Here is a 24,049-nt window from a genome sequence, read left to right on the forward strand (position 1 = left end):
ACAAAAAAAGTCCACTTTCTGATGGACTGCATTCAGAGTGCGTATTAATAAATGAAAATATTGTGTCATCTCCATTTTTCTGTACTGTAGTGTAAAATAAATATGAATTAACATATTGCACATATCTATTTTATACAGCTTTGAAACAAAGCTTCAAAAGACTTTGACATTGTGTCAGGTTAAATGATAAGAGTTCAGTTCCAAGGGTGAACTTAAGGTGGCAGCAGTGAATAGATCACCAGTCAACTCATCAGCCATCAAAATGGCAATATTAATACTATTCGTCAGCATTTCAGCTTCATCTGATTCAGCACTTCCCACACAGGCTGTCTCAATCTCTCTGTTTTTACCCTTCATTCACTCCTCTTTTAGTTTTTAGGGCCCTTTAGATAAGTAAAAGATTATTTAGGATGAGGCGTCAGATATGATAAACAGCAGAGAAAGTCCATAAGTCTTTCTTATAAAGTCTCAAATGCATTCACACATACACGCACACACACTTACACAAAGTCAGAACACATCCCACAAAAGACCCAGAGGATGAGCTTGACACTAATCACTACAGTTTGAGTGCAAGACTTGCCACCATAGGGCTGCGATGAGTCATGTGACCCTCTAAGAGACCTGAAAGGGGGAGAGATTGCCTTTCCGTGGCTTCCTTCCCTCCTCCAGTCCGAAATGACAGGGTGTGGAGACGATGGCTGAATGTTCATCATTGTCCTCCTTTGATAGGGAAAGAAAGATTATTAAGGGGTGGGGTGTGAAGGGGGTGGGTTAATTATGAAGCGACAGGCTTATTAACAATGTGAAATGATAAACCCCCTTCTTGCACAAATACACACGCATTTACACCCCCACCTCATCATGGCACCAGCTGATCCTGATGTAATTCGGGCCATGGGGTGTTCCGGCACCAATCAAAGGGGCAAAGGTCAACAGTGTCAAAAGGTCTTAAAATGAGAGAGACCTAATGTAACACACACTGCACTGGTGTGTGTGTATGCATTATATTTGCAATTGAATTCTACCTTTCCACAGAGATAGATAGGCCTGCTCCAGAAAGGCGCTGTCGAATTTCAAAGAGAGGGGTAATGGAAAACAGAAGAGTAGAGCTCCTAAAAGAGAAAAATCAAGAAAAGGGAGGGAGAGATTAAACGAGGAAAAGTCGCTGTCTTTTCCTAAGCTAAGTTCTAAGCTAATGCGCAGCTTTAGTAACACCCACCCTGAGCTGGCAAATTTAAGCAGCAGAGTGCACACGTACACACACAAATACAAAACACCAGCCTCCTCTGCACTGGCAGAGTAATCCCCTCTCCTCCATTCACTTCTGCACACACACATGCTCTCAATGGGAGTGAGATACATTCTTTGTTGCTGTAACAGACACCTGGCACGCTGTAGGCATATGCTGGCGATGCACCACGTTGGTGGCCAAAGTGAAGAAACACAAAATGTTTCACAGGACCGTAAACACATACACACATGTACAAGGACAAAATAGCAGCACTTCTTTTCAGTGACTGTGTGTTTAATGTTGGTTTAATCATACCCAGAGGGCATGATGTAGAAATGTTGGGGTAAGCTCTGCTTAGAGACTTCCAGCCCTGCTAGCGATTAGTTCTTGAGAGCTGATCTGCCAACTTACAAATAATGCTTAGGCCCGAAACAGACCAATCACCACCAGGACCTGACAATCACACGTCTCTGTATACGGAGTTAAGTCAAAATGATGAAACTAAGAGAAATGCAATTCTATTGGGTGCACATAATTTTGAAACGTGTACCTGAACAGCACGCTCCCGAGTAGATTTGCATAGGTATGCCTACATAAGATTGTTTTTAGGATTTTTTGTTTTCATCCTGGATAACGTAAACAACATTCTGTGAATATAACCTTGATGTTGACTGAATAATGCTATGAGAAAAAATTAAATCAGCAATTTAATTCATACTTGATGTTTCTAATCTCAAAATTAGATTATTGGAGACTGTAGCCTAGATTTCACAGACAGGGTCACATATAGTAATTTATAAAAGAAATCACACAATATAGTCATATATTCTCCTTCTGTAGATGTGTAATTTTTCTACAAATACACTGTAAAACAATTCTGTAGAAATTACAGTATTAATGGTATATTACTGGCAACTAGCTGCCTGCAGTAACTTACTGTAGATTTACCATTTATGTTATTTACTGGCAACAGTTTGTTTTAAAAAAAAATTTACAGTGTAAATGAATGTCTCTTTACAATTTTAATAAGTTACCATTTATGTGACATCAGGTAATTGTTATTATACGCAAGATACATTGCAGAAGTTCGATTCTATTTTTAGTTGGACTATTTTAAGCAAAAACAACCATACGTTAAGGGTCATTTTCATACTAAATTACTTTGCATTTCATAATTAGCTTGTTATAGTTCTTAATTAGCTAACATTAAATTATTTTTTTAATGGTAAATCAAGGAAAGTGTTTGAAAGCTCAAGTAATTACTTTAATATGTGCTCACACACTGCTATTTTTAAATTGTTTATCACCTTACATAGGCTCTTGCTTCTGACTTCAAAACCAATAAAAATCACTCTCAAACACCTCAGCACAGTTTCTCTTTACTGTCAAACCATATAAATGGTAAATGAAAGAAACACTCATAATGAATTACAGATAACAGTTTAAAGGCATAATTCACCCCAAAATGAAAGGTCTGTCATCAGTACACGAATTTTTTTCTAAACCTGTTGAAGTTTCTTTATTCTGTTGAACACAAAGAAAGATATTTTGATAAATGATGCACAAGACTGTACCCACTGACTTCCATAGTAGAAATAACAGTACTATCAAAGTCAGTGGCCATCAACTGTGTAGTTACATGTGGGTGAGTAAATGGTGACAGAATTTTCATTTTTAGGTGAACTATTCCTTTAACCCTGATTGCAAATGCAAACTTTCTCTTTTGTTGAAAAACAGAAAAAGATAAATTGCTGTCATTGAGGTTAATAAATTATAGAACTGATTCAAACACATCTTCCCCCAAAAAAGATGTAATCTGAATTTATCGTTGCATTGAGTTGTTAATTGGTTTCTTAATATCTTTGCTAACTAAGGTGGGGGGGGGGGCATCTGGGAAAGATATGCAGCCTGCTGCCAATCAAGAGGTGAGCTTTTGTGCTGTCAGTCAAACAGTTTATTGCCACTTACAAATCAATCCAGTATGCTGCTGGGGGAAATTAACATGACATTTAAACAAACGGAAATGCCACTTTAAGTCTGAAAGGCACACATTCCGGTCAGCTTCATCCATACATGTAGGAGAATTACGAAAAAATATTTCTAGAGCTCAGGGAGAAATTCCAAATGCAGGAAAACATTTTACAGCTGTGAACAGGTTCCAGGACTGAAAGAAGATTCTGGAGCTGCAAGAGTGAAGTGAGGCAATGCAGTCTGGATGGGGCAGATACAGGCGGCCTGTTCTGCTTCTTCAGCTGCTGGAGCTGAGCTGCTGTCATAGCAACAGCAGCCGACATCACCAGCAGTCCCAGCATGGTCCTCGACACAGCCCCGGAGCACTCGCACAACTGACAAAAGAAGAGATCATGCTCACATACCAGCAGTCATACTGTATATGAACACACACACACAATATAACCAATTTGAGCACATGCACTGTTACAAAATGTGTTAGAAAACCATGAAACGTGAAATAAGACAAAACAAAAAATTGACTACATGCCCATTTGTCACAAGCATTAGCAACAACAGTAAGAGTCTAGGTTTATAAAAAAATCTTTTTGGTGCTGATAAATTTGTTAGAATGATAAAAACTGCAATATGTGTCATTACATTAAAATATCACAAAATATGACACTGTTCAGTTCCTTTAAACCTTTTCAGTTCTTTTAAAAGTTCATTAGTTTTGGTGCATTTTTGTATAAATGCAAAAAAGACAATTGTGGACTGCTATTATCATTATTATTTAATAAGCATGATTTATTTATTTTATTTAAAAAAAACATTTCATATAGTGAGTTTTCTTTTATTCATTGCAGGTATTTACAAACTTAGATAGATTTTTTTTCGATGCACAAAATGTTTAACAAACTTGGATTAAAAGAAATAGCGCCGCTTACTCTTATTTGTGTTTGTAAAATTGTTTTAATATAATTGTATTGCGACAGCAGCTAGCCCGTTGTCCGTCCACGCGCTGTACAGCATTTCCTGAAAAAGACAGAAATGCCACTTTATTTTAAATAGTTTTTAATGTTTTAAGCCACGTCATACGTTTTCGTTATAAAGCTACCACTAGCTACTAAATGCTGAAAATTTTTAACGAAAAATGTCAATTTGGGACGGTCTTTATAGCGTGGCCGCGCGCTGCTCTTGTCAGCGCTGCACGCGCAGATCCGATTCAAACAGGTGGAAAGGCTGGGACTGTCCTAGCGCGTGACTGAAGCTCGTGAAGGCAATCTGTTGTACACTGAGTGGATTATTTTGACAAACATCAGAATAAATATATATTCAGAATAATTTTGGCCACACATCGCGCTATCAATTGGGTCGTGCCAAAACCCCGCATTTAAACGTCGTCTCGGGCCGGCCGTTTTAAAGTGGGTCGTTTAAGTCTACTACGCAGAGCTTTTTACCCTCTACTGGACCCACATCCTTACTTCGTTATTTTATTTACGAAATCGGCCATCGGGGTTTTTCCCACTTGCACTGCTCCTCGAGCCGTTTACGCGCAGGTGGGAGATACCCGCTTGGTAGGACGGCCCCCTCTCTCAGTTCCTCAGCGGATGATGTGTGCAAGTGACATTTGCCGTTGCGGTTTGGGACAGTAGGCGAGGCGTTTCTGCAAACAGGTGTGCGGCTGCCCAAAACAGGCACACATACGACTTTTTCCGGCTTGTTTAGCGGAGGCAGACATCCAGCACCGGTGTCAAAGCTATCGTACTCGTAGCGGGACAGGGAGAGGAGGGGGACGCTACTATCATTTTCAGTTAGAGGCTTTGTAGTTGCATTCTGTCGTTTCGAAGAGGGGCACGGCTCACAAAGAGGAAGGAATGGCAACTAAGAAACCATGCACAGATTTAACGAAAAGGAGCCGAAGTCCCGTCGTGCTGGAGGCAGAGATGTTTAGCGAATTTCAGGACTGGTGTCTCCGGACTTACGGCGACTCGGGTAAAACAAAGACCGTTACCCGACGAAAATACAACAAAATTATGCAGACCCTGCTACAGAACGAAGAGTCCGATGGTGTCTACGTCGACAACAGCCACATCAACGCCAAATTCAAATTCTGGGTGAAGTCCAAAGGGTTTCAGGTCGGCAGCAACATCTTGGGCGAGCACAACAAGAAAGAGCCATCGGGGAAGCCCGTCCTGTACGTTCCTGTCAAGTCTACGGTAAAGTGTTTTTTTTTCACCTGACAGTCGTGTGTTGTTTGTGTGTATGCACTTAAGTTAAGTGTATGTCTGTGATTGTGAGACTTAATTTTCCTGCATGGTTTTCCCAATTTTGTAACCTTTATCATTCACACGTTTGATTCGATTCGAAGGATACGCGCAACCCACATTGCTGTGCGCAACTTTTCAATCTTACACCTCTCTGTCACCGAGGGTTGACCGAGCATCCCTCAACCCAACCGGGCAGAACAGTCTTACTCTGAGAGCTGGCTGCCATAGCAACGCCGGTCCCTCGCAGCAATAACGGCGGTGTAGTAATGGTATCTCGCCCGAGACGCGCCGCCTGACGAATAAGCATGACGTTGTCCTGCTGACGGGATGGCACTGAAAATCACAACGTGACCTGTTTCCATCCCAGCATGTAACAATAATGTTGATTGAGACAACGTGGTTCACAGCGCTTTTTTTTACTTTTGTTTGTATCGTGACGAACACTGGACGATGACAGGAGGGAGCGCGCGCATGGAGAGCTGGTGTACCCAATTATTGGGAATACCGGGGTGCATAGGGGCGTGCGCAAAATGTAGTTTGCCCGAGGGGCTGACGATATAATAGAGTTTAAAACACTGTCAAAATGATGTAAAGGTTTTTGGGGAACGTGTTGTAAGATGGACGCACCGTTGTGGAATCGGTGTTTGAGAGACTTCGCTTTTGGACCACTTGAGGGTCTCGCGCACCATCCTCCTCCTGTGGGCATATCAGGCACTGACATCCTTTCGCGCTTGGTGATCATTGCATCTTTTAGAGGCATGACACACGTTGAACAATTTATACAAATGCGTATAATAGCAAGTATGAACCTCATAAGGTTTATTCGGTTATTTTGGAGAGGACACGCTCTTTCATTGTTCTTCACCGGATGAGGGCGGAGCGGACGGTTGGCACCCGTTGCTCTGGTAACCTACCTGTTCTGCTCCAGAATGCGTGCTTTTTTTTCACACATCCCAGGACTGTGTCAGGATTCATCATTAGAAAGACAACCAGAGCAAAACCAGTGTCGTATTTCATTAGGAATTACTTTGATGCACAAAATATGCACAAAGAAGAATAGACGTGTTACTATTTCCATATGCATGAAAAGGATGGGTCACAAAGCTCTGGAGGTAAATTTAAATATCCAGTCTTGTGGGTATAGCCGGCTAATAGTAGTTTAAATTGCTGTTCTTTCAGATCCATGAAACAAAAGGACGTTAGAGCAAATGGAGATTTTTAATTAAATCAATAAAATGTGATCATATTCATTGTACAGTAAAGGCTGATATATATATGTGCTGTTTTCTTGAACACTATGAAGGTCCTACCACTGGTGCATAATGTCATTGTTCAGACTAGTGTCAAGAACAGACACCATTTTGAGTGTTGCCCTCAAGAGGTCCCACCAACAGACCTTTGTTTGCCAGCCAGGAGGGACCGACTCCCCAGAGACTGGCACACCTCAGTCTTTGAAAAATAAGGACATATATTAAGAACAATGGTGATTTTAATGCAATTTTAATGACTGTTCATACCTGTTAAGTATTCATATAAAATCCCCGTGTCATTTGATTATTTGAAAACAGCATCAGCACTCATGCCAGCAGGACCCAATGCGTGAAATTTATACACAAAAAAAATAACAAAAATACCTTAATTTTACATAACCAAAGCTAAATTAGCATTGATTAATCTTTGTTATAGCAGATAATTGCTATGTAACTGTTTGACAGCTCGTAACAGGCAGCTCCCAGTGTGCTTTTAATTTATAAGACTGTATTAAGATGAAATGAGGCAGAACTCTGATCATAGGAATAACTCTTGCCATAGTTAACCCTCAACACAGGCGTGTGGGATTAACAACCCAAAGGACGATCATTGAGCCTGTGGCAATTACATGTTCCCTATCCATAAATTGCTCTCGTAATGGAATAAATGCGCAAGTCTGATGTGAATGTAAAGTTCATGATTACATTTAAGAATTCCTATTTGAGAACTTTGCCCCCCCCCCAACACACACACACGCACACTCCCCCAACCAGTCCCCCTCTTTCTCTACAGATATGTAAACTGTGGCGGATCTGAAATCTGTACACTGGCATTTACAATCATAATTTATCAGTTCCCTAATGTCTACGTTTGTTATACTGTTGACCAGTCATCTGGAGCCTCTATGGATCCTCTTAAGGCCTTCTGTCACTTTATGACACTCACTATACATCTCCCAAGCGATCTGTCAGTCACACAGATGATCAGTTTCGTCATATGAAAGAGTTTATATGATCTATAGCCGTATATATGGCGTGCAAAGCTAATTGTCACACGAGGAAGTTGTTACATGTGCTATATACATTTTGAGTCCAGTTATAAATGTGCTTTTTAGCAGCGGTTTGCATGTTGGTTTCACCACATATAGTTCAGAACCCATTTAATTTTAGTTTTGTGAGATCCTAGTTTAATCAAAATTTATTTATTAACTTTTAATGTTAATGTGAAGATAAATATAAACACATTTCTAAATATTTTACTCTACACAAACTCATAATTTGCATGTTCTGAATTATGAAACATGATAGCGTTTATACGAAGGGCAATGCATGTAAACTTAGCTGATGTCACTTCCTCTTAAACCAACCTTGCTGTGCCCCTCACCAATCAGCATGACACAAAGTGTCCAAAAACAAGGAAGTGTAACCACACACACAAACACACATACACTGAGAGAAAAATGTTCACATCAGCGTTACTATCTCATTAAGGATTAAACAGTAGGGGATCCTCCACAACCTTCTCTATATACGCAAATTAGACAACAAACAAAGACAGAACAAACAGAACAGAGCCAAATAATAAGAGGAACTGAGGCAACCAGGGACCCTTTTACAGTAATAAGATACAGACAAAGTGTGGCACATCATCTATTTGGTTACACTTAAATTATACATGTCGCAAATTGTAAATCAACTGTGAATCGTGTGAAAATTTTACAACACATTTATTGATAGGACATTGGGTTGGGAATTGTTTATATCTTTATTAGACCTTAAACTGTAGATGTGTTTGTTGCATTTGTATGCATATTTTTTATTTTTTTATTTCCTGGTTGTACTTTTATTTCCTGCTTCTTTGTATGTATGAGAACTATTTTTGTCTCTCTTTCTCTCCCTTTTAACAGTCTCTCTCTTTATTATCAGTAGTAAACACAAAATTGACTTCATCCAGGGTGCTCCGTGCCAGCCCATTTTACAATTTCCTCCTCCTTTTACCCTCCCAGTGTCTCTTTTCTTTCACTGCACCCTTGGTGCCAGTGCTACAGGGTGCCATGGTGTGGGTTGCAACCCCAGTGCAGAGTGGGATGTTGTAGGGTGGCAGAGGGCCTCACTGATGCAGCTGCTCCATGAATGTGCCAAGTTTCAGTTTATGCGGGCGAGGAGGAGTGAGGGATGGTGAAGCAAGGGGCTACTCAGGGCTGGAGGTGGAGTTTTTGTGTGTATTTTAGGGGGGTATCCTGTGTGGTTTTAAGAGAAAGTTAGAGGAAGTACAAACAGAAACGCAGAGAAAGAGAGATAAGTCCAGTTCAGTATCATGTATCAGTATTTGGCAAAATAGCTGTGAATTCATCTGAATGCGTCTGTCAACTTGCAAAAAAGTTGCGGATTGTTGTAAGATTGGGTTCATCAGTTTAGAGATGAGAGCAAAATAAGCCTTGATTGTTGTGTATGACTGTGTTATACTGTCAATGCTGACTGTGCTCATAGCGTACAGATCATTTATAAAGCTATTAAATATGTATCTGTTGTGTCACAGACCCACTGTAGACTTTGTTTTTATGAGAGTGGTGCCGAATTCAGCCGCAGGGCATCACAGGCTTGCTCTGCTCTCTGTCTGTCAAACTCTTTCTGTGTATCACTTTAATATTCTCTCTCTCTCACACACACAATCCTCTTTTTACTCTTTCCCTTTGTTGCTTTATCTCTCTGTGAGGGGGTGTAACTTCATTTATCACCTGTTATGGGTAACATCGGGACCAAAAGCACCTCTCACGCAATCACTCCATCTCATATATTTTCGCGACCACTTAGAGTTCGATAATAAGTCTAAAAACTTGCCGCATATGCACCAAATATTTAATTTTGTGACTTTGCGCTGCCCGCATCTCCTACCCCTACCGCAAATTTTTCCCTCTTCGATTTTTCGGAAACTGCAGAAGAGTCCAGGGAGAGAGACTTTTTTAAATGATTTTTCTTATTAAGAGGGCAAAGGAGAAGAAAGGATGCCGCAAGATTTTAAGTGAGGGAAATGATTGCTTTCTGTTGCTATGCCAACAGAAACAGAAATATCCTCATCGCCGTGTACGTGAATGTGGCAGTGTGGGGGTTTAGTCCGTGTTCTGCAGTACAGGCCCATAGCAAGAGATCCGAGCAGGTTTTACTCTCTGAGCTGCTGAAATGTTTTGGTCAAGGAACTCGCTCATTCTGTTATATCTAGTGAGGGATGATGGGGAGATACAAAAGCAAACAGTTGTTTCCGAAAAGCTGCGATGTCTTACATCATACCTGTAACCTAATGCAACATAACATAAGGCCTTGGGTCTCAGATGAGGGAATTTTGGGACAAAAAAAGAAGAAAGTGTCTTCAGAAATTGTGCTGTGCTGGGATAAAACAAAAGTGTAAAACAAAAACTAAAAATACCTACTGATACCGAATCAAGAGATAAAATACTACAATAGCAGGTAAATGTGTTCATGCTTTGTGGTAAAGATGAGCAAAACATCATTTTAATCGATGTGTGTGATTTTTAGTGTCTTCTCTCTCTTACTCAACGCTCCAGGTCACACAAGATTCCTGCAGGGATCAAAAGACATTGTCCACTACCCTAAAGGACCTTTTGCTTTTGGAGACTGATTTTAAAAATACACATCCAACCAAATGATATCTAACAAGAGTACACACGTACACACATGGGTGAAAGGAGGATTTAAACCACTTTTTCATTCCATTATTAGCATATTGCTGAAGAAAAAATTCAGGGAAAAATCTCATTATGATAAGTGATTAATTAGTGAGCGTATCTGCAGAGAGCCTCGGAGAAAAGGGGATCTAAACAGACCATCCCTCGGCCCTCTCCCCACGCCTCCCAACCCAAAGACACTAGCTGCCTCTACCTCAACAGTGGCCTTTTATCTACCAGTCATTTGCATGAATGCTAACGTTTTGCATGATGCATTTGCAATAGCAGGTTAAGACATGAAAATCCCACAGAGAGCACGGTGCTGTCCACATATGATCTGCAAAACAGTCACATTGTCCACACGCAACAGTGCAACAGGGGGCAACAGTGCCCACAGACACAAAAAAACATCACATGTTGTTTATTTGCATAGATGCAGAATTCTATAACATTATTAAATAATAAAATGCATTCCAGCTGAATGTGAATACTGTAACTAAACCATCTGTAGGCTTATTTGCCCCTAAATGTGTAAACACTGGCACTGGGGTGCCATCAAAACATTACCAAGACTGACTCAACCAATCAGCATGGGACTGTCTGCTGTTTTCCTTTTTTTATTTATTTTTTGACCATAGTGGCAGGTGGGAGAAAGAAACCTGTTTGAAATGTGTATTTTTTTATTCTGTTTGGTGATGCTAGTGACACAAAACATATCATTTAAAAGCAGTGGCGGCCGGTGACTTATTTTTTAGAAGGCACTCGATGCGAATTCGTCACCCATGTGTGTGGTTCCTTATTTCAAAATATGTGTTCTGCGCATTGAAAGATCTTCTGTGCATCACGTGTCTTGTCAAAATAAGTGCCTGATGCAGACGCGTCTAAAGGGTTTATGATAAAAGAGATACTTTCATAATCTAATCAGAGTTTACTGTTAAAGGTGCAGTGTGTACATTTTTGTGAGGTTGCACATTGCAACCAACGGCTTAGTTCACTGCTCCCCCTTGCTTTTGAAACAAACATGTCATCGTCGGAGACAACTTAGTAAAAAAAGTTTGTCCGTTAAGGGCTTCTGTAAAAACATGGCGGCACAAAATGGCGACTTCCATGTAAGGGGACTCTCGATGTATGTAGATAAAAACATCTCATTCTAAGGTAATACAAACATAACGGTTCATTATGAAAGGTCTTTATACACCCCTGATCATATAGTTTTGTATATTATTTTGCATTTCTTTTAAGAGACCCTTCTAAAAATTACACACTGCACCTTTAAGGGAGTGTCTTGAGCGTATTTTGTGTACGTGAGCGTCTCTTTTATCATAAGCGGTTTTGATGTGTGTGCAGCAGGCATTTATTTTGACAAAACACGTAATCCACATGGATAACATGACGCAACAAACACATATTTTGAAAACACAAACAACACACGACACTCCGAAAACTTATTTTGAATTAGCGCCCCTCGGATGAGCAGTCCAAGCCGCCGCTGTTTAAAAGTTAAAATCAGTTCACTGTTCAACCTCATAAAGTTTATCGTGCAAAAACCTAATAACTCACAGTACCATAAAGGTACAAATAAAAGTTTGAGAGGGGCTTGGTATGCTACAAATTCCACCTGCTGATTCAGGCCCTGCTTTTTTGAACAAAATGTTTTTGCTGTTTTTTACATAAAGTTTGTGTTATTAGCTGCCAGAAATCAAATCAGAGAAAAAATCTGCCACGTCTGACATAGATGTAGCAAAAACTGTTCTCACTATCGTACACACCGCACACTACACACACAGCTTGATTGACCCACTTCAGTTTCTGTCTATTTGAAATGGATGTTTGAGACAATCCGCTATCTCTTCTCAATTTGCATCCACATTCACATCCAGTTTTTGGTGATTTATGATTGTTTATAAGATTTCAAGCTGTATATGTGTCTAGGACCTATAGATACATAAGGACGACTTTAGGAATGTGGTGCGTTAGGTTTGTACATCTGTGAATGCCTGCATAAGTGTGCGTTTAGGGCCCATGTACATGTACGTTTCAGTGTTTTTATCTTTGCGTGTACCACACGTGTGTGTATGGGATGAGAGAGGGTCGAGGATGGTGGTGCTCTGGTGTTCCTCCCCTTGGCTCCTTCTCTCTCTGTTGCCATGGAGAGACTGTTCTCCTCTCCCATAGGAGAAGAAATTAACACCATTTTTAACTGGCTCCAGGGCCTCCCCCCTTCCACAGAGAAAGCTCCTACAAATACACACAGCTACTACACACCTACACAGATTACCACACACAGGCACAGTCCCGGTACACATTGCCTCCCTGAGCGGCACAGAGAGGACGTGTGTGTATGTATATGTGTGTGTGTGAGTGGAGTGAATCAAATCCTTCTCCATCTCTATTCTGGGAGGATGCAGCTTTGGGACAAAAGAGTGTCTCACTCCATCACCCCCTCCTCACATTCACCCTCCCTACTCTCAATGCCACTCTCTCTCTCTTTCTATCTCTCCTTTGTAATTAACTGCTGCAGTCTCTCATTAGCGTTGTGATCCTGTCCGGTTGTCTCACTGTCGGCGCCCCCCCTCCCATCCCACAATTACACCATGACACCAGGGTCACATGACCAAGCAGACACCTTAAAAAACACACGGCACGGCAAACAAGTGTTTTATTTTTGTGGTTTGGGTTTATTCAGCACGTAACTACATCCATTGAGGTTGGAAATTAGTGGTCGATCGATATGGGTTGAATGCCTGATTCTTAATATTTTAGCTGAAGATAATTTAAGGGAGGCTTGCTTCTAGTGACAGGTGTGATAGATAATGTAATGTAGGGGATGAGCATGCTTGTACGTGGAGCTGAGAGCATCCATGCATCCGGTCAGAGTTGAATTAGGAGCTGAATAACATGGGAGGGTATTTAATGGGGGGGCAACCTGAACTAACAGTGGCAGGGAGGTGGAGAGGCGTTTAAGGTATGGATGGGGTGGCATGATTGAAAAGGAAGGAGACATGAGAAGAGTAGAGGAACAGAGGGATTACACCTCATCCTTCTTTTCTTGACCTTCACACACACAAATTCACACCGCACCCTTACCTCTTGCAAATCCCCCACCTCCTGCTGAAAGGTGGTGCCTGTATGATTTGTGGGTCCACACCTGCTGCTGGCCTCTCAGGATGGAAATGGGACTTCAAGAAGTGACCTGTTATCAGATCTGCAGCAAGCTAATCTGAATCGGCTGCACTGTTGAAACAGTTCCTCTTTCTGTCTTTCACGGCCACACACAAACATTTCTGGCTTTTCCACTTTAATACAAATATCACCCCCCACCCCTCCTCACCCCATTTTCCCCTCCAGCACTATATCACTTTAATGTGTTATGGCAGCTTTAACAAACAAGCCAATTCATAAATATACAGCTGGATATTAAGTGTTTAGATATTTGAGATCAGACTACACTAAATCATCGCCGATACAGTTAGTGGTGCTTCCAAATGCTAGCATAGCTATACGAATGCAACTTCAGCATCACTTTTACGATTGCAACTTTAGCGTGAAACTCATCCAAAACCTTTTGCGATATGGACTTGAATAATAATACTGGAAACTGTGGATCAAAGACAACAGGTGAGATGTGACTCATGGTTTTGAATGCAACATTTATTGTGGATATTTATATTTACATGTCTATGCATGTGGCAGATGCTTTTATTCATAGCAACTTACAGGCCATTCAATGTATGTGGTTTTTATTAGTATGTGCGTCTGGGACCCTGTGTTGCTATCGTAATGCTCCAACTATTGAGCCACAGTTTGTTCATTTATTATATTTATGTCTGAATAAAGAAAAACACATTCGCTCTGTTCCAATCATATTCACTCTTAAAGGGACACTCCACTTTTTTGGAAAATATGCTCATTTTCCAGTTCCTCTAAACATTTGATTTTTACCATTTTGGAATCCATTCAGCTGGTCTCCGGGTCTGGTGCTAGCAGTTTTAGCATAGCTTAGCATAATCCATTGAATCTGATTAGACCATTAGCATCGTGCTAAAAAAACCCAAAGACTTTCGATATTTTTCCTAAACTTGACTCTTCTGTAGCTACATCGTGTACTAAGACTGATGGAAAAATAAAAGTTGTGATTTTCTCAACCTGATCTCACGAATTTCCGTGGCATAGTCACGGAATTTTTTGCTCATTTTTCCGTGACATTCTCACGGATCTCCGCATATTTCCGTGGCCCTGCCACGGACTTTCTTTTCCGTGGCATTCTCACGGATTGGTTACTCAACTGTTTTGTCCTATTTTCTTACCATTTTCGCTTCGGTTTAGGGTTAGATTTACATAAAATGACATCCCTACCCAAACCCAACTCTAACCCCAATGCCAGGTGACAATTGATTAAAGTTTACTAAAAAAAAATTGTATAAACCAATACTTACAGTGACAAAGTAATGCAAGCACCAAATCTAACCCTAAACCGAAGCGACAATGGTTTGAAAATAGGAAAAAGCAGTTGAGTAACCAATCCGTGAGAATGCCACGGAAAAGAAAGTCCGTGGCAGGGCCACGGAAATATGCGGAGATCCGTGAGAATGTCACGGAAAAATGAGCAAAAAATTCCGTGACTATCCCACGGAACTTTGTGAGATCATGTTGGATTTTCTAGGCAAATATGCTAGGAACTATACTCTCAAACTGGCGTAATAATCAAGAACTTTGCTGCTGTAAAATGGCTGCAGCAGGCGCAATGATATTACACAGCACCTGAAAATAGTCCCCTGTTATTGAATGTAACCAAGGGGACTATTTTCGGGCAGTGCGCAACTTTAAATTTTCCGCCAGTCCTAGTACACAATGTAACTACAGAAGAGTCAAGTATTAAAAATATTGAAACTCTTTGGATGCTAATGGTCTAATCAGATTCAATGGATTATGCTAAACTATGCTAAAAGTGGTACCATCAGACCCAGAGATCAGCTGAATAGATTCCAAAACGGTAAAAATCAAATGTTTAACTCCAGAGGAGCAGGAAAATTAGCAGATTTTCAAAAAAAGTGGAGTGTCCCTTTAAAAATAAAGGTTCCTAACCTTTTTTGTCAGGCTGGTACTAAAGAACCTTTAACCCTTTCTTTTGCACAAAAGGTCCTCTGTGTAGTTGGAAAAGTTCAGACTAAAACGGTAAGAAAGAAATGTCTCTTTTAATAACCTTTCCCTCTAGGATTTTGGGAAACCAAAAATGGTTCTTCTAGGGCATCGCTGTGAAAACCCCTTTTAAGAACCTTTATTTTTTAAGGTTTTATCATTTATCTGAGTGTATTTGTCATTGTTGTCGCATGCATCTTACGCATCCAGTTCGTCATATCAGTCGCGTTCGGTTTCACTGCCCGAGTCTGTCGGTTCTTCTTTATCATCTTCACTGCAAATATTTGCTAGAGCTCCCTTTTCTCCGCTGGCCCATGCATACACGCGTGCGTGTGTGAGTGTGACCCAGCTGCCTCCTTTCTAATGCCCCCTCCTTTCACTGCCCCTGTGTGTGTACGACTGTTCAATGTGATGCGTGTGTGTGTGTGTGTGACTGCCGGGGGGGGGGGGGGGGGTCGGGGGTGGCCGCTTGCCGAATCAGCCCCTCTAGTCTCCTAGCAACAGAGCTGTTTGGAGCGGGACGGGTGAGAGAGGAAAAGAAAGGCAGAGAAATAAGCAGGGAGAAAGAGAATAGGATAGAGAGAAGAAAAGGGGGATTGGAAAAAAATATGCCACATCTGGAAAAAGCAAAGAGTTGCCCGGTATAGAGAAAAGAGTGGCGAGAGAGAGAGAGAGAGAGAGAGAGAGAGAGAGAGAGAGAGAGAGAGAGAGAGAGAGATGCACACAGAAATACACTGTGGTAGAGTTTAAGAAGAGAAATGCTAAATGCTGCTGCTGACAATTCACAACGCTTCTTTAAAATGACGAGAGGATGATGAAATCATGCAGTTTCAGGCCCAGCAGTGTCTGCTCACTCTCACACACTTTAGTTCAACTCTACAGCGGTTTAATGATTAAACACGTTCAGTTCAAACACAGATGCTGTTGCCCCACGTCAGGAACAAATAGCCGTCTCAACCTGAGAATCTAAACACTGAGCTTTTGTGAGCGAGGTGTGTACATTTGATCTGGCTTAATGACTGAAGCGAATACATTCAGAGTCTATCTGTGTCTGTTTGTGTGTGTGTGAGTCATGGAGTACTTGCTGCCACAACTACTTATTGTTTATCCCATTAGTAATGGTGTTTTTGTATCTTCATATATTTAGATGCAAGCATTCTATAATAGTTATCTTATAGCTCTGGAAACTTTGACTCTGATTGGTCTGTTGTGTCATAAGGGTTATATTTTATTACAGTGACTGCTGAATTGTTATCATAGACTCCATTTTCCTATTAGTAGCTCTTTCCACTCACATAATAAAGTAACTTTACCTCAAATGAATATTTAATATCCGTCCATTTATTTATTATTATAACAGTCACATAATAAATGTGATAACATATGTCATAAAAACGCTCTAGGGAGCGTGTTACCAGACCTCCCGCTGTGCACTGTGGGTTTATTTTTGCATTTATATGACCAGCTAACTGTACTGTACAATACATAACCCCTTACTTATTTAATTATGATTTCTATCTTTCTTTCTTTTGGGACACGGTGACTGCCACATAACATTATACTCTGAACTGACCCGTATGTAGATATACACGGTGTCAGCGTTAGGCCAAGTTAGGCCTTGGATAGGACAGAGCAGATTGCCTGATCGCCTGCTTGCCTATTTTAGTCACCCACACAAGTCTGTCTCAGACTGCGATGCACCCTCAGATTGAGGAGAATGGGGGTGGAAAAAATGTTTATGTCTGTGAGTGAGTGAGTGAGTGCGTGTGTGAAAGCAACCGGAATGGAGCAATCGAGCTGAGATGAAGATGTTTGTAGGACAGAGCCACAAAGCTCACATAAATGCTGGCTAGATTCACAAATTTCTCTAAGGTATTGAAGCATTTTGTCACCTAAAGGGACCATTTCCTGAACCTGAATATTCTTTAGTAAAGTGAGAGAAAGAGAGAGAGAGAGAGAGAGAGAGAGAAAGGGAGAGGATCTACATATTGTAGGTGTGGCGTGGTCACCTCATGACTGAGTTTAGGGAAACAAATTTCGTGCATGTTTGCCTGGTCGTGGCATAATAAGAGTGATAATTATGACGAGTGGAAGGGAACGCATGCATGAGCCGGGCGGCTGGAGAGGGCCGGATTAAAGCGAGCCCGCTCTGTGCGCTGGTTTTAGTTGCCATGGCAACCTTCATTACCTGGCACTTGGGAAAGGGGGAGCAAGAGAAAGGGAATATGGAACGGGACAGTAGAAGTGAAGAATGAAGAGATGCCTCGTGGTTATAGAGGGAAAAAGGGAAAATTGGGAATTTAAGAAGGAATTTAGACGATGATAGAGGGGGGGAAAGGCGGAGAGAGAAGATGATATAAAGAGGAAGGAGATTGACTGGCGCTTCCTTCTTCATAATACACACACACACACACACACACCTGCTGCCCACATGAAAACAGGCAACAAGCTAACTTCATTTATCTTCATTATCTTCATTATAGAAAATGAATAATGACCTAAAATAATATTATAGTCGATGTCTGAGTAACAAAAGCAGTTAAAGTTGAAAGTTGTAATTTCTTTGATGTTTTCTTTGACTTCGGATACAGTTTTTCTGTGCAACTAACATGTTGTGCATGTAAGCTATTCGTACAGCATGAGGATTTCTCAAAAAGTGTTACCATTGTGTGCGTCCTGACATGACAGCCACAATAATATTGGGTCATCCACTCAATCCAACCAATAGCAGTCTGGGAAACCTGCAGCTGACAGGTTATCAGTTTTGCAATTTCATTAAATGTTTTTCAGGTTAAATATGAAAAAGATGGGTACAGTTTCTTAAGAAAAAGACAAAGGACAGGTGTCATTTGGAAAATAAGACGGTTGTCTTAGTGATTGTAGTTCCGGCAGGTGTCACATGACCTGCTGCCCCACACACCTGCCTGAGAGTGCTGGCAGTTGCCATAGCGACAGGGTCAGCCTTATGGAAAGCAGGGTTGAAGGTGCTTGTGGTGGGAGGTGATGCTGGTTGTGTGTCTGTGTGTATGTCTGTCTGTGGCAAAGAAAGCAGTTATTTTTAAAATGCTGTGTTTGAAAACCACACTCCGTTTCTCTCCATCTAACACACACATACACAAATCTAAATGGAAGCAGTATTCTTTAAGAAACCACTTGAGGTGTGGATGACTTAATATTAGATTCAGATCAATGAAAGTCTGAATAATACACTGCACTGTTAGACTCACTTAGCCTTATACACAGTCACCGTAACCCCAGGGGTGATACTCATAAAGGCCTGCAGCAATGGACGCATTCAGGAGCCATTTCAGTGACTGAGATCAGCATAAGTGTGGAGAGTGCACCTTAAACTAAGTTATATGACAACACAAAGCCATAAAGATATCCTATAAAGATGCTAGTCTGTTTATGGTGCACCCAGAGTTCAGTTTGGCTCTCAAGAGCGGCTCTGAATTCTGATCCTGCCAAACCTGACTGTAGCGTACTGGTCCAAAAAAGTTTCAGAGACTCAAAACATCCCACGCAGATTTATGTAGCAGCATTTTTACAAAATGATAAGTAAGAGTATTTGTCTAACCTGACCTTGTAAATATGCAAATAGGAACGTTAACCTGGAGAATTACTGCATGAAACAATCAACCTTGAAAAAACGAAATACAATAAATAAAAATGTTTGAATAGAATGAAAGATTTCTTACTTTTCTTATTTTATTGCATTTAGCAACTTAATTGTAATCTCTTTCGTTCTTTCTCCTTTTCTCTCTCTCTCTCAAAATGCAGTGTTCAGATGGAGGGGCATCCCAGGACAGCTCTTTGAAGCGGGTCGCTGTGGTGGAGGATTTTTTTGATATCATTTATGCCATGCACGTGGAGATGGGGGCGGATCCCGGTAGAGCACCCAAACACGCCGGTCAGAAAAAGACATACAAGGCGGTAAGACAGAGTACTTCAGTCTACAGCATAACAATAGTTATTTCAAATATGCACTGATATGCACATAAACTAAACTATGTTGTCTTTAAATGTAAGTACATGGAATTAGTAGCTATATCAATTTTTAACGTTAGTGCTGAGGGATGGCGTAGGCTTTATGTGCAGAAACATGCCCTCCTTCAATTTATTCGGTCACACTTTACAATAAGGTTGTATTTGTTACAATTAGTTAATGCACATTAGCTATAACATGAACTATGAATGAACAACACTTCTACATGCAGCATTTATTAATTTTACACTGTAAAAAAATTCTGTAGAAATTACAGTATTACTGGGTATTACTGGCAACTAGCTGCCAGTAACGTACTGTAGATTTTACATTTATGTTATTTACTGGCAACAGTTTGTTCAAAGTTAAATGAACATGAAACATTTTCACTCTTTATCTTCTACAGTAAGTTACTGCCAACCAGCTGCATAATTACAGCAAATTTTTTACAGTGATAGTTCATGTTAGTTTTAGCATTTGCTATTATATTATTAAAATAAAATGTTTAAACTGTTCACATGAATAACTGTGTTGAATTTAACATTAGAATTAATGAATGCTAAAAATGTATATTGTTCATTGTTTGTTCATGTTAGGTAATGCATTTACTAATGTTAAAGGAACAGTATGTAAGAAATTTATATAAATTAATCATAAAATGGCCCTGATATGTCACTAGACATAAAGAAATCATTTTCATTTCAAATACTTTATATCACTGACAACAGTGGTCTGGCCAGGATATTGTCATTTAAAAAGTGGAGTTGCAGCCCTCAACTAATGTTTATGTTGTCATTTTGTGTATTGGCCACCAGTTGTGTGATTGCAGTACCAGTTTTAGCCACAAGTTTTGTGATTGCAATACCAGTTTTGGCCACAATCCTACATACTGTTCCTTTAACTAATACAACCTTATTGTAAAATGTTACCATTTATTTTTACTACCACACAACCCACTCTAAAATAGAAGATTTGCATAGCTAACTGTTGTTGCTAAGACAAGAACAGCTATCTTTAAACACCTGTTGAGATGTTGTGCCATTATAGACTAGAAAGGAAAGAAGTCTAAGCTTTAAGGGTGTCAGATATAGTTATTGTATCATATTTAGAGAAGAAGGGAAAAAGTTCACTTACCATTTCTCCATCTCTTCAAAACATCTCTGTTCAATTTCCACTAGTTCTCAAAATAAAAAGTGTCAAAACCAATTTGTGTGTGTGTGTGTGCGTGTGTGCATGCGTGTGTGTGTCACACCTCACCTTTATTTGAAACGCTGGTGAATGAATGACGACTTTGAGAAATAAAAAATAAGAAAATAATGCATTGACATAATATCTTAAATTGTTCTCTGATATATACATAGAATGGTGACTTTATTCCATCCAAAAACGGTTTTACGTCTATTTAAAACCCAAGAATTTTTATTTATTTATAGAACGGGGTGGGCATTTCTGGTCCTTGAAGGCCACTGTCCTGCAAACATTAGCTCCAACCCTAATCAAACACAACTGAAAAATCTAATCAAAGGCTGCAGGATGACTTGGGCTGTTTCTCAATACCAAGAATGCCAAGTTCGGACTTGCGGCATTTGCAGTTCGGACTTGCAAGTTCAGACTCAAAAGAATGATCTCCCGAGGACGTGCAGTCCTGGCTATTCTTATTTTAATGTATGTTTACAATACAACGAAATATAAAATACAAAAACCCTGCTTGTTTTGAAAACATGAATATGTGGTTCAGGCAACACGTGCATATGCTGATTAGCGATGTATTTATTACAAAATTAAAAATTATATAAAAATAAACAATTTATTTTAAAACAATTTTAATGCAAAACGTTTGTACAACATGAAATAAACACAAGAATAAAAATCCAGTTTTATAGTAAGTAAGGCAGTGATTTACTACAGTGTAAAAAATGTTTTTATATAGCACCGTTTGTTTTTAGAGTGTACATTTATGAAACAGAAAGAGTAATAATTCGAATATTGTGCATGTTTTTAGCTCCATTGCCGTTGACGCGAAAAGCATTCTGGCAAACTTCGCTGTCATAAGTCACCTCCAGATGCATCTTTGATAAAATGGGCAGATCAAGAACACATCAAGGGATGTTATGTGAACTTGGCTTAATGCAAACTTCACAAGAACACAAGTACAGTCAAGAACGCGTATTGAGAAATGGCCTTGGAAATGGCATTCAGGTGTGTTTGATTAGGGTTGGTGCTAAATTTCGCAGGACAGTCGCACTTCAGGATCAGGAATGCCCATCCCTGATATAGAATGAAATGGATTGTTACTGCCTTATTTGGAAGGGTCTTGAATAATAATGTTGAGCTCCGCTATGATTGGCTGGTTCACAGTGAGCTTCATGAGGCTCATGTCAGTAGCTCGTAGTAAACAGACTTTATATGTTTGAGATTGGAAATGAACATTTCTGAGTGGTACGTTTGTGTTTCTTTCAGTATGGACCTACAAAACATAATAGTAAGTAAATGTCAATAGTAGAATATTAGCCTAAACGCTAGCATATAGCATGAACTAGCATGTAGCACTAACTCAGCAGTCACAACTTTGTATATAATTTGTGTTATTTTAATAAAAAAAATAAGTTAAACAATTTCAACTTGATTTTATAAGTTATGTCAACTTTTTTCCAATAGTAGGTTGAATTGACTTGCAAAGCCATTCTAACTTCATTCTACAGTGTTGTATTACATTTTAATGTTTAATTTAATGTTGGGGCGTACATCACAACTGTAACGTCACAGTCTGTGTTATGTTGAGATTGGCCTGTTTCCAGCTGTCTTTTGCATGCACAGGGTTTACATAAGGAAGAGGAAACAATAGTGTTTGAGGCTCACAGTATGTCATTACCATGTACAGAACTTGTATTATTTATCTATGCTTAGATAAATACAGTTTTACTATGGCACCTTTAAAACCATTTAACACATTCACCTTAAAACATCATTATCAACCACTTTATGTAGCAAATAATTAACTTTTAAATGAAAGACTCACTTATAAAAAGTGTGTGCGTGGTGTTCCGAGAACTTTTACAGATAGAGGGATATTGGAAACCACCAATAATACTCGGTCACAGATGATTACAGCCAATCAAAGACAGTTCAACTACAGCATACAAGCTAATCACAGTCTGCCTCAACCAATCACAGCTGAATTATAAGGTTCGTAGCACTTAATTGCTTTAAATAGGTGATTAACACAGAGCTTAGTTAGGACTGAAACCTGACACCTTCACACATCAAGAAATCAAAGCACAGGGGATGTAATCAGATATACTTAGTGTACACTAGCACAGTGGTTTTAAAACTGGGGGCCGCGAGATGGTGCCAGGGGGGCCCCCATTTTTATGACATTTTATGAAATACATTAATTTATCATGAAGTTTGTGTATTTAAACCTAAAATAATAAGGCTACTAACCAAAAGCACTACTTTTTGTATAATTTAATGGGTTCTTTATTAAAATGTTGAGTTTTAGAACAGTTTTTGTCACAAATTTTCTTGGGGGGGGCTGCGAAGGAATGCACCGTACACAAGGGGGGCCGCACACTGAAAAAGTTTGGGAATCACTGCACTAGCACACCCTCTGTGTGTATACTCTTTCAGATAAATGTTAGGTGTATATTTATATATAGTGTGTATATTTTCTGTGTATTTAAAAACAGCATAATAGTTGCTGAATGTGTGCTGTAAAACACGTGTGCTATAAAACACACGCAGCACATTGCTAGTGTCAATTTAAAAAAATAGCAAATCACTTTATTTGTCAAGTGTAATTGTATATTATACTTTAGGTATTTACAAATAAATGTCTTTAAATGTCTGACTAGCATCTTCATTCAGGGTCCTGTCCCAAATTGTACCCTAAGCGGTCAATTTTCTCTTCCAAATCCACACACTGGTGACATGGTGCATCATTGAATGTGGTGCATTTGGGTATATTGCATGCTCTGTTGTTAAACAATTTTGTAAAATAGACAGAAATATCTGCACACTGGGTTAGGATTAGGTCAGCTTTTAAAAATGTTTAGGGAAAAAGGTTAGAGGTGCACTTAGTAATCATCATGTTAAATGCTCTTACTTTGAAACATTTTTAGATGTTAGATTAGGCATTTATTAGACACAATTATTCATAGGTAAAAAGTGAGTAAAACAAAGCAATTTTTCTTAGAATCGCTTGGGAAAAGGCATTTGCTAAATCAATAAATAAACTTGTTTTAATAAACAAATAATTATTAGTATTTTTTAATCGGACCTTAGCTTGTAGCTTGGGATAGATGCAAAAAAGATGTTTGTGTACGAGCATGTGTTTTTGGTTGTGGGGGGGGGGCTGCACAATGTCCTTGGGGCAACGTTCACCTCTTCTCTTCAGCCAGTGCCCTGGAGAGCCCTGCTGTCAGGTCTCATAGCATGAGCAGCCCATAGAGATTAGCCCTGCCAGGCTGGAAGGAGGGGGCAGTCTGGCATTCTGGGGGGGTGCGGTTTTCCCTGGGTGGCCTTTTCCCTGTGCACCC

At 39.9% G+C, this 24,049-nt stretch overlaps 1 protein-coding gene and 1 long non-coding RNA gene across 3 annotated transcripts in view; one reads left to right on the plus strand and one right to left on the minus strand.

Moving 5' to 3' along the window:
* Positions 1 to 3,143: 3,143 nt before the first annotated feature.
* Positions 3,144 to 5,361, minus strand: LOC141363971 (uncharacterized). Of its 2 annotated transcripts, none has more exons than XR_012369681.1 (3): positions 5,229 to 5,361; positions 4,132 to 4,219; positions 3,144 to 3,620 (listed from the first exon to the last, which is right to left on the minus strand). It is a non-coding gene; the product is annotated as an uncharacterized lncRNA (long non-coding RNA). The 2 variants fall into 2 exon arrangements; XR_012369680.1 differs by having other exon boundaries at positions 3,147 to 3,579.
* nol4la (nucleolar protein 4-like a) overlaps positions 4,409 to 24,049 on the plus strand; it is a 42,272-nt gene continuing 22,631 nt past the window's right edge. The window contains exons 1-2 of the mRNA XM_073867872.1: positions 4,409 to 5,403; positions 19,307 to 19,459. Of these exons, the coding sequence (XP_073723973.1) occupies positions 5,062 to 5,403; positions 19,307 to 19,459 (495 nt within the window). The 5' untranslated portion in view covers positions 4,409 to 5,061. The remainder of the gene's footprint in view (positions 5,404 to 19,306; positions 19,460 to 24,049) is intronic.

Source organism: Misgurnus anguillicaudatus, chromosome 5 (assembly GCF_027580225.2).
Source record: "Misgurnus anguillicaudatus chromosome 5, ASM2758022v2, whole genome shotgun sequence".
Classification (NCBI taxonomy): domain Eukaryota; kingdom Metazoa; phylum Chordata; class Actinopteri; order Cypriniformes; family Cobitidae; genus Misgurnus; species Misgurnus anguillicaudatus.